Source organism: Bidens hawaiensis, unplaced genomic scaffold, assembly GCF_021521415.1.
Source record: "Bidens hawaiensis isolate Kalapana, Puna unplaced genomic scaffold, B.hawaiensis_p1.1 tig00022149_1, whole genome shotgun sequence".
In the NCBI taxonomy this organism is placed as follows: domain Eukaryota; kingdom Viridiplantae; phylum Streptophyta; class Magnoliopsida; order Asterales; family Asteraceae; genus Bidens; species Bidens hawaiensis.
The window spans coordinates 133,233-143,579 of NW_027493430.1; the positions used below are offsets into that span (position 1 = coordinate 133,233).

The 10,347-nt window shown below is 38.3% G+C and overlaps 2 protein-coding genes across 2 annotated transcripts; one reads left to right on the forward strand and one right to left on the reverse strand.

Annotated features, from left to right (window-relative positions):
• Positions 1 to 423: 423 nt before the first annotated feature.
• LOC143564705 (uncharacterized) lies at positions 424 to 1,144 on the forward strand. Its single transcript, XM_077051899.1, has one exon. The coding sequence runs from the start codon at positions 427 to 429 to the stop codon at positions 925 to 927; it is 501 nt and encodes a 166-aa protein (XP_076908014.1). The 5' UTR covers positions 424 to 426; the 3' UTR covers positions 928 to 1,144.
• A 2,228-nt stretch (positions 1,145 to 3,372) lies between these two features.
• LOC143564716 (chloroplastic group IIA intron splicing facilitator CRS1, chloroplastic-like) lies at positions 3,373 to 7,140 on the reverse strand. Its single transcript, XM_077051908.1, has 7 exons — positions 6,472 to 7,140; positions 5,208 to 5,589; positions 5,002 to 5,132; positions 4,587 to 4,937; positions 4,345 to 4,501; positions 3,968 to 4,257; positions 3,373 to 3,889 (listed from the first exon to the last, which is right to left on the reverse strand). Exons 1-7 carry the CDS (start codon positions 7,069 to 7,071, stop codon positions 3,788 to 3,790), a joined length of 2,013 nt encoding a protein of 670 aa, XP_076908023.1. The 5' UTR covers positions 7,072 to 7,140; the 3' UTR covers positions 3,373 to 3,787.
• Between the last annotated feature and the right edge of the window lie 3,207 nt (positions 7,141 to 10,347).

The window sequence follows — 10,347 nt, forward strand, 5'->3', positions numbered from 1 at the left end:
AATCTCATATGACTCGTATATTATCACATGACACATCTCATATGCCACAATTAGTATAATAATGATCCAAACTGTAGATATTAGCCTCTTAAATTTAAATTATAATTCTCAACAAATCATGAGGTTGGGTATACGCGTGGTGATCCACGTGTCACGTAGAGTAAGAGTACAAATCGGTCAGCATCAACCACTGTCACTTTAATCCGGCCATTGCTTTTCTTCATTTCTTTAACCCTCAATTCCAAAGCAAGCTGCTGTGGCCTGTACAAAAAACAAAGAATCTATATTTATTATTATTATTATTATTATTATTATTATTATTATTATTATTACTACACCATCACACGATTAGCATCAATCTCAGATCTATCTTTTTCTTCATCCTCAATCCAATTCATCCTCTTCTAATTAGATCAGATTCAATTAATGGCCACAATGTACAAGTTCAAAATGCTAGCCACACAATGCGCCGTCGCCGGCAGTCCTACTCGGAGTCCGTCCACCAGCCCCGTCATCCACCTCCGCCGCCGCAAAACACTCCGGATGCTGTTAACTCGCGGCGGTGACGGTAACGGTAACGGTAACCGCCGGTTACCGTCAACTGACGAGTTTTTAGATCGTAGAGGAAGTGATGCTGATTCATCGGAGGATAATAATAATAATAATAATAATAATAATAATAATAATAATACCGGTTCCCGACGGAAGTTGAAGGACTTGTTCGTGACGTCATCGAATTCAAATTCAAATTCATCTTCACCGCCGGTTGAAGAGATGGGAGAAGAGGCGAACCGGTGGAGCGGTTACGATTGTGATCTGGTGGTCCGGCGAGGCGGTGGGAGAGGATTTAGGCTTTTTCCGGGGACGTTACGGCAGCGGTTAATGAGGCGAGCGTGGCGGCCGGTACTCGTGGCGATTCCGGAGTAAATTTTGATGGAAAAGTAGTGTTTATATCGAAACAGAAGCATTGGAATCATAGCATTACTATGGTTGAAAGAGTGATTGTTATAAGTAATTATAATAATAAGAGAGTGAGAGTGGTGGTGTGGTTCCAGCATCTAGCTGGTAAGGTAATTTAGTTTTTTTTGTAATGTGATTCTGATTGGATTAAGTTCCAGGTGAGTTCATTATTATTACAAAGATAGGCTACAACATTTTATACAAATTAATTGATTGCAGATCAACATATGAAGTTTGTTTGTAGAATATTATAGATTTCATAACAAATACTTAAATCAGATAGAATTTTGTAGCTTTATTACACTTGCTAAGTTGCTATATGTTCTTATTTAGGATGTATTGTGAGTAATATGCTGTTTAAGATAGTAGTGTTGACGAATGCACTTGTGAAATGCAAAACGCAGCGCAACTCTTTTAATAAACAGGTCGTGTTTGGATTGTGTTAAATGTGTATTTGATCAAAGTTAGATCACAAAACCCGAAAAATATATAGCTACAAGTCTACAACATGCAAATTCGTTTACAACTCAATAGCAATCCATTTTAAACCCCAATCCTGTTAGAAGAACGGTTGCTCAGGTACATACTTAAAGCAATATATTGACAGAAATCTTTCCTCGGTTAATCAATCTTAAATGAACACGATTGTCATTTGGCGAAGTCAAAGTCTTTAAACACCAAGGTTTAAGAGGGGAGGTCTAGGGTTTAAGTCCAATCAATGACTGGATTAAAGAAATTTGAAATTTGTTTTTAAGTCCAATGAATGACTGGAATAAAGAAATTTGAAATTTGTCATTCAAAAAAAAAATACATGATTGTGATTTAAAGCCAAAAGGGTGATTAAAAGAACAAAAAACCATACTTTACTAAGGGATTTTCTAAGTATCTTCCCAAAAAATGGAAAATGTAAGCAATTGTACGATGACCTAGTTTTAAAAGCATAAACCCGTACATACCCATTTCCTAATTTAAAGACTTGACTCATTGACTGGAAAGGAAAGCTATATTTTCATTGTTTTGCTTTCTAATTATATCAGGTTTCTAAGTTTTGTCTCCCTAAAAGAAAAAAAATATAAAATCAGAAAGAGACATTATGTTCTTTTGATAAAGACGTGTCATTTTTCTAATTCATATATGTAATTATCCTTGTAAATAAGAACACATAATGAAATATAAGTGAATGATAACCACACCAGAAATGTAATCTAAACAAGTACAAGGAAGATGAAATGCTTTTATGCAGAGAATGTATGGGATGGGGATCTTTATGGGAATGGCTGAAAGTGGAGTGGAGTGGAGTGCTGATTTCCAACTCATCTGCCATCTTCTTTTCCTCATTCTTCTACGCATCACTTTCACTTTACATTTATTATTAATAACATTTCCTTATTCAAGATCATCGGATGGAGGATTAGTATATGTACTGATATTTATGTACACTGAGCTTTCAATAAAGTAACAAATAAGCACAACAACTATAGCATAACATATAGATAGAGTGGTGATCATACGTATTGGAAGAGAGAAAGAGAAGCCAAAATAGTAATGTTTGTCTTTAGATTTTTTTTATTTTTAGTTATAACTTTTTATTGGTTGAATATTTTGATATCGACTCTCACATTTTGCATCACACGGTTTATTTGTTAAAACTGCGAGTACTGGTTTAACTAAAATGTGAAAATATGACTGTTACGTCACTACCACGTAGGCATGAGGGCTCCCGTTAACTTTTCTTTCAAAACCATGCAATGGTTTTATTAAAAACACGTATATTATTTAATGTATTTTTTATAAAAATGTGAGTGAACTAGTTTGATTGATTGGAAAAAGTTACGGCCCCACACACCTTAAAACCGCGTAATGGTTTTATTAAAGTCACATATTATTTAATCTTTTTTTTTGGTTCATAAAAATGTGAGCGAGATAGTTTGATTGGTTGGAAAAAGTTATGGCCCCACACACAGAGCCCTCGCACCCAGTACCGCCTTAGCCCCTATTGTGATCAATGGTTTCATGGACATTAAAAGGGTCAGGTGGCTTGGACAACCCACTACACTGGTCTAAAAATGTAAGACGGTTGATATATCTAATGAACGGACTATCCAAAACCAATGCACAAATGTGATGGTATGCTTGGAATAGTGCTTTACACATGTAAGAGTTTATTCACGTAAAATTTAATGACAAAACATCAAACCCGTTAAACGGTAGATATAACTTCAAATACAATAGGTTAATAACTAATTAAAAAATATATATAATGAAGTGAAACTCTTCTTTTTAATTTTTATTATTTCTAGGAAGGCATTTTGAAGTTAGATTTATGTAATAAAAAGTTCATACATATAAAAAAAACAATACAAACACAAAATGTAACAAAAAGTTCACACACATTAATGGATTGCTATTTTAAACTAATTTGATAAATTTTGTGTTAAACATGAATATATCTTTAACTTGCCGACATGTTTTGTGCAAGACAATGACTTTTACACTTTAGTAGTTTGACCACTCAACAAAATTTAGACCATCTTGTAAAACATACCTTTTCAAATTTAGATGATACTTTGTTAAAACTGGTATGAAAATGTGATACTTTGTGCTTCAACAAGCTTATGATATACCCTGGCCTCTACGAGTCTACACGGGTGCTGTACACGTCGAAAAGCTCTCCTGCCCGTATTAGTGAAGCTACATCACGGTCTACCATAGAAAACGATGCATACCTCATAAATCTTTGCTTTAGTGTCTTCTTTTTTACATCAATGTATTGTAAGAGCATCCTGAATTAGAAGCCAACAATTTAATCATATTGGTAATATGAAAACTAAGGGTAACCTATGTGTATATGGCTAGTGCAGAGACTCACCAATTTGCACTTGACTTCATAGATAGCCTGCTGTCTCATATTTGCAAAAAACTTCAATGACTGAAACAACAAAAGACATCATTATTTACCGCAACTCAATGGTATCAATGAAGCACGAAAAGGATAACATTATTTTACCCCAATTCTTTGCATCTCCAAAGATCTTTGTAACGCTTCTCTTTTACTAAGAAGGTTTCTTGAAAACTTTAAAGGGCGTTTATAGTTCTTCCCGCGATATATAATAATAGCATATCCGAGTTTCAACTTGTCTATGGAAACAAGTACCCCGCCACTTTCGGCTTCAAGACATTGTGCGGTGTACAATATCCTTGAAAACACTCTTTGCATTGTCACCACTTTCACTACTTCCCTATGCTTCCAATGTTGATGCAAACCTTCTATTACACCGTCAAAAACACCTCGTCGCCCTAAAATCCAACATCATCATTCTTATTAGCATTATCAAAATTCATTATATTTTTTTCAAAAAATTTAATATTAGAGTTTTTACTTACCAAGTACTAATGTGCTATCCATCTTTAATCCCATCTTTCTTAAACACTCTCGCTCTTCACTTGTTATAACCTCTCGGTCGTCATTTGGCTCAACCGGCTCCCATGCAGAATTTAGCTTTGCTAACTGTTTTGACGCCTTATTTATCTTCATTTTAAGCTGCAAAATAATATTTTTTTAGCCCATCTTCATTTCTCACAACAAAAATAACAACCGGAAATAAAATAACTGAAAATACACGTACGATTAAAAACTTGCGCTCTTGAATCCGTATTTCTTTTTCTAACTTTAGTTTCTCGGCTTCTACTTGAATTTCATTCTCACTAATTCCACCATTGAATCCCTCATGTTCCGATTGAATAATTTGAAACTCTTTTAATGTACCCACAGTGCTAACGTCTGATGGCGGTTGGTCAAGATAATCAAACGTTCCAACTGTATTAGCACGTGCTGTTTCTTCTTCAAGCTGGAAGCTTTTAATCTCCGTTTCTCGGTCGGTAACAAGATCTGCAACGTTGGGAGGAAGGAAATCTTTGCCTCTGTAAAGTATTATATAGAATTTATTACGTAGTAATAACACTCCGCCGGTGAGAACCTGCACATGTAAACAAATTATAGCATTGACTTTTTGGTCAAACCGATATTATTAATAATCTTACCTTAAGCTCAGAAGCCATCTGCTCATTGCTTGTGTTAGGAATTCCCCATTTTACCGCGATCTTTGCTATATGACATTTTTCCCACAGTTTTAAAATGGCTGCAGCCAAGCCTTGAAGGTTTCGGTTTCTTCCTGCACAAGTATTCATTTGATTCAGATTATTATTCATTTAACATCACATAATATTAGAAAGATAAATGTGAATACCGAGGACGAAATGAGTAGGTAAATGGTAGGCAAGCTTCCTCAAGTGAGTCAACTCGGTGTCTGTGAGTTTAGCTCTACCGGTTAACGGGTAAAGCCGTGACGGTGGTTTGTAACCAGGAACCACTTCGGGAAGTAAGTCCGCGTCCACGGGTAATGGCTTTGGCATCCACCAATCAACAAACCGCGGTCCCAGCCCGTCTAATAATCTATCAGCTTCCCTCTCAAAGAGGGACCCTTGTACAGGCATGCTTTCCACTTTTTCATCATGCACACCAACAGTTTGATATAATGTCCCAGTGACATGTTTATCTCTGTAATTACATCCTCTATAGACAACCAGAACATCCTTCTTACTCCATATTACAAAACCTCCCGTCTTAATCTGCCAACAAAGATTCAATAACCTAAATTTTGAAAAAAATTATCATTTCATGACCATTTTTGAGAAAATTCATCGTTTCATGACCTAATTTGTGGCTTGCTTTGACTTGCAAGAGCTCGAGCTCGAGCACGGCTCGTGAATTGTTCTTTTAAGCTAGGGCTTGGCTCATTTATTCATTTACAGTTAACTTATTTACGTTTTTAATTATTTTTAGATATTTTGAGAAAAACCTCAAAACGGGCCTAGGCTCGGGTTGAGCTTGTGCAGTACCTTAAACGAGTCAATGCTCGGCTCGAGCTCGACTATGCAGCGTGAAATTAATATATTCAAGACCATAATAGGTAAAACTTATAAAGCACACAACGCTTGTTAAGACTCAACGAGCCTAAACGAGCTTCCCATACAAGGCTCCATAATTAAACAAGCTTTATTTAAGGCTCAGGCTCGAAAAAGCTTGGCTGATTTCGAGCTTTTTATCGATTAGATTTTGAGTAGCTTGCGAGCGGCTTGGCTCGTTTGCACCCCTGAATTGATTAAGCACTAACCTCACATATTATGTCTTAGTTAATTTATATACGTTTTTAATTGTAGTTATATATTTTAAGAAAAACCTCAAAACGAGCCTAAGCCTGGCTCGAGCTTGACTGTGCATTGTAAAATTAATCATACAAGTCAAAACAAGGTAAAACTTGTAAAAGCACGCTTGACGAGCTTAAAACGACCTTCCCATACAAGGCCCGAGCTCGGACTCAATAACTAAACAAGCTTTATTTGTGCCCAAGCTCAAAACAGCCCTTTTCGAGTTTTTTGTCAATCTGATCTCAAGTAACTCACGAGCAGCTCAACTCATTTGCACCCTAATGATATTGATTAAGAACTAACCTCGACAATCTCTCGTGCGCGATCCATATTCCGACACAAGGGCACATCAAACTTGATCATGGCAAGCTCATCAGTCTTCCAAATCAACCTAATTTGTTCAACAACACCTTCATTCACACCTGCTTTCATAACCTTGACCCATTTCCTCATATTCTTAGCTTCAGTTCTTAATCTCTCAATTAACCCCTCATCCAAACTCAAATCAGCAGCAGTCGCCAATTTCTCCTTCTTCATCCTCCTAAACACCATTCTTTCGTCTCGTTCCCACGGAAGCTTTCGCCGAAACCATTTCTTATCTCTTCCATCAATATTATCAATATTAACATTATTATTAATATTATTATCATCACCCAATTCATCTAATTGTAAATTAAATTCAATGTGTTTGTGGGTATCCTGTAATTCTTCTTGATTTTGTTGTTCAAGATTGTCTATACTGTAGAGGATTTTCTTCATGGCTTGTTTGCCTCTTCCGCCGCTGACTTTCTGGGTTAATGCTTTTCGGGTCTTTTCGGGTTTGGTATCGGGTGATTTGTTGTTGTTTTTGGGTTTTGTGAAGTCTAGGACTTGATTGGGTTCAAGAACAAGAGGGGTTTTCATCCATGGGGCTGTTTTGGTGGCCGAATTTGATGGATTTGGGTTAAAGTCAAGATTTTTATCATGGGTTTCAGGTGTGTGGTTTGAGGAGTTGATTATTTTGGTTTAGGGAAGTTTGAAGGTTTTGAGAGTATTGTGTGGGAGAGAAACATGGATGCTGACATTGTGATGGAAGCTAAGCTAAATTCTGAGGTTGAGTTGCAGTGTGTGGAGACTGGACTGATCTATCCAACTATCCAAGTGCTAGAAATATCTGTGACATGTCATCATCTACGTGGCATGAAATCATGAATGGTTGATGCAATGAACTGTATTATGGTTTGGTTAGTTTAAGCTTCGTCAAGTTATCAGTTAACCACAAGTTTTCATATAGATAGTGACCTTTAACTAATTCAAAAGGCAAAGTGTAATGGAGGGGGTTTAGTTAAGATCATGCGTAGTCAAAATGTCATACCTTTGCGCATTTTGCGTCATGTGGCATCCCGTCAACATTGGAGAGTTTTACAAAAAGTAGTGTAATGGACAAAACGAAACGACACAACTCTCATATAATAATTACATATATTCTCCTCTGTCTCCACCCCCCACACACAATTTTATCAAAATGTGTGCCATCATCGCGTTTTGTAGAAAACGCCCACCGTAAAACGCTAGGCCAAAAAGTCGGGGGGGGGGGGGTGCCCGTCAGCGTTTTGGAGCCAAAACGCCACAAAGCTGTGGCACTACGGATGGTCTAATCAAGATTTAAAAAAACAAATTGATTGAAATGGGAGTGGACCCCACAAAATAAGCCCTCTTGAGCGTTAGATTGTTGACGAGAATGGGTTGACGTGTGCTGAGGTGACAGGTGGATGACGCCCCTAGCACCTTCATTACACTTGGTCTAATTATCACAAAACGCGGTTTTTGAAAAATGAACTTGTTTTATATACCTTTTACAAAAAAAGTATAACTAGTTTGAATCTATAAAAAAATTGAAAGAAACTTCTTGATGATGATGATGATGATGATGATGATCTTCAGGTAGGGTGAGAAAAAAATAGTGAATAACCAAATCAAAACCGAAAAAATCAATAAAATTAAAGAGAGTTAATCGATCCAAATTAATAAGCAACGATCCAGGTTGGGTTTCTTTAAAACTGAATATCAAGGTTCTGTTTTGCTAATTACTCGCTCCAAAATCGAATTGCACCAAACTGAATCGAACTCCAAAACAAAACCGAACCAAATTGAACTCCAAAAGCGAACCACACCGAACTTGTTTGGATGTTTTTATTGGTTTAAAATTGTTATTTTGGGATCAAAAGTTTTATGCCCAAATTTTATTGTTTAATAAGTGGGTTACACAAATTCGGCTTCAAATTAAATTATCTTGAGTGAACATTTTTTAGGCCAAACATCTCAAGCCCAATTTAAAATTAAAATCAACTCGTAACATAACATTTTTCTAAAATCCAAAAACCAAAATTGGTATTGGTACGGTTGAGCTCACAACAAAACAAAAACCGGCCCATGCACAACACTAATTTTCAATTATATTTTGACCTTTTTACAAAAGTCTTTGTTTTGCATTTGTATAAAGGAAAATGAACGTTAAGAATATGAACAAGTAAAGAGTTCCCCATGTAAAACCAATATAGTTTTCTGAAGAGGTAGGTCCAAGCAGAGCCCAGTTGGACCCGCAAGACTCACCTTGAAGAGAGACGTCTGCGCAGAAACCAACTGGATCCGCAGGACCCACCATGCTCAGAGACGTGACGTCCTTACGCGCAGTACGCAAGCTGTTCCCGCAGGAAATGCCTCCCAATGGTGAAGTACTCTGCATGTTCCCGCAGCTGCGGATACAAGCCATCAGGGAAGGCCACCCGCGCAGCAAGGCTACACGCACAAGGCACTTAGCTCTCAATAATTCAGTTGTCACCTGAAGGAATGAGCAAAGCCGGGAACAATCCCGCACAAAGGCGGGAGGGGGATACTCCCGCCCAAATAAGCCAGTCCGTACGATACAGGAAGATCTTCTGTACTGTACCTGACGAGGTATGGGCAAAAGATCTGACCAAAGATACGACAGCTCATTGACAACAGTATGGCGAGCAGCATGCTCTTGTACTGTATGTCACTATTAGCCGCTGCCTACTCACCAACTCCTGTCATACCACGTGCATAGCCGGCAGTTGGTGGAAAAGGAATAGTACACAGCAGGCCTAGTCACTGTCAGCCGCTGCCTACCCACCAACTACCAGCATGGCACGTGCGTAGGCCACAGTTGGTAGAACAGGAATACTATTCAGCCGGCTACACCTTCTTGGAAACCTACCTTCGGCTATAAATACCCCAAATGGTATGATCATCTCATCTTATCATCATATACTATCTCGTATTACATATATACCTGATATCTGCTCTAGCAATCTCTTAATATACATTTATATTCAAAAGCAATCTAGTCTGATTCTCACGCCGGAGGGTAGTCACAAGGAGGAACCCCCCCTTCTCAGTGACGAGCTCACGGTGTCTGTTTTGCAGGTTATCAGAAGAACCATCTTTGTCGGGTCTAACCCCTCGTGGGAAACATCTATTTAACCCCCAGGTTATCCGTAATCTGCCCGGGGTCCGATTAGTGTTTCTTCATTGGCGCCATCCGTGCATAAAAGCTAAAACTTCATTTCTTTTTAGTTTTTTCAAACTTCTGGAAAGATGGTTAAAGAAACTCCGGTAACCACAACCCCACCTACTGGGAGGAATACCGGCGACTACACAGTTTTTACGAACACTACCCCGGTTACCCAAGCCGGGGCAAGTGCAGTAAATTTTACGAACACTACCCCAGTTACCCAAGCTGGGGCAAATGCAGTAAACAACCATCCCCTGGGATTCAATAATACCCAGGCGGAAAGACAACAGACGAGACTCTCCCGCCAAACACTTGAACAAGTTAAAGCGTGGGCGGAGGCACGTCAGAAGGAATTCCAAGCTGAGTTGGACGAACGCTTGCGTTCCGTCCAACAAGCTGACGAATTTGGAGAGTACTGGGACAATGATTCGGAGGAATCCGATAGTGACGCAAACCCTCGTCATAGGGCGAAAGGGAAGCGTAAGGAAACGGACTCCCAACCGAGAAGGCATTTTGAAGAAACCTTCAAACCAAAAAACAGGTGGAAATCCACGTGACTTCTCGAAAACATTTACACCAACTGCTGCAAAGGCGGGAACGTCCAAATTTGCAAGGGACATTGCGGAAGCAATCGTCCCGAAAAGTGCCAAACAGATGTCCAACAT

Bases quoted from the DNA above. Each gene is read 5' to 3' on its own strand.
- LOC143564705 (XM_077051899.1), top strand. From the start codon at position 427: ATGGCCACAATGTACAAGTTCAAAATGCTAGCCACACAATGCGCCGTC.
- LOC143564716 (XM_077051908.1), bottom strand. From the start codon at position 7,071: ATGAAAACCCCTCTTGTTCTTGAACCCAATCAAGTCCTAGACTTCACA. The intron at 5,590-6,471 runs GTTAGTTCTTAA...CTTTGTTGGCAG, and splicing joins GCGCACGAGAGATTGTCGAG to ATTAAGACGGGAGGTTTTGT. The intron at 4,502-4,586 runs GTACGTGTATTT...ATTATTTTGCAG, and splicing joins AAGAGCGCAAGTTTTTAATC to CTTAAAATGAAGATAAATAA.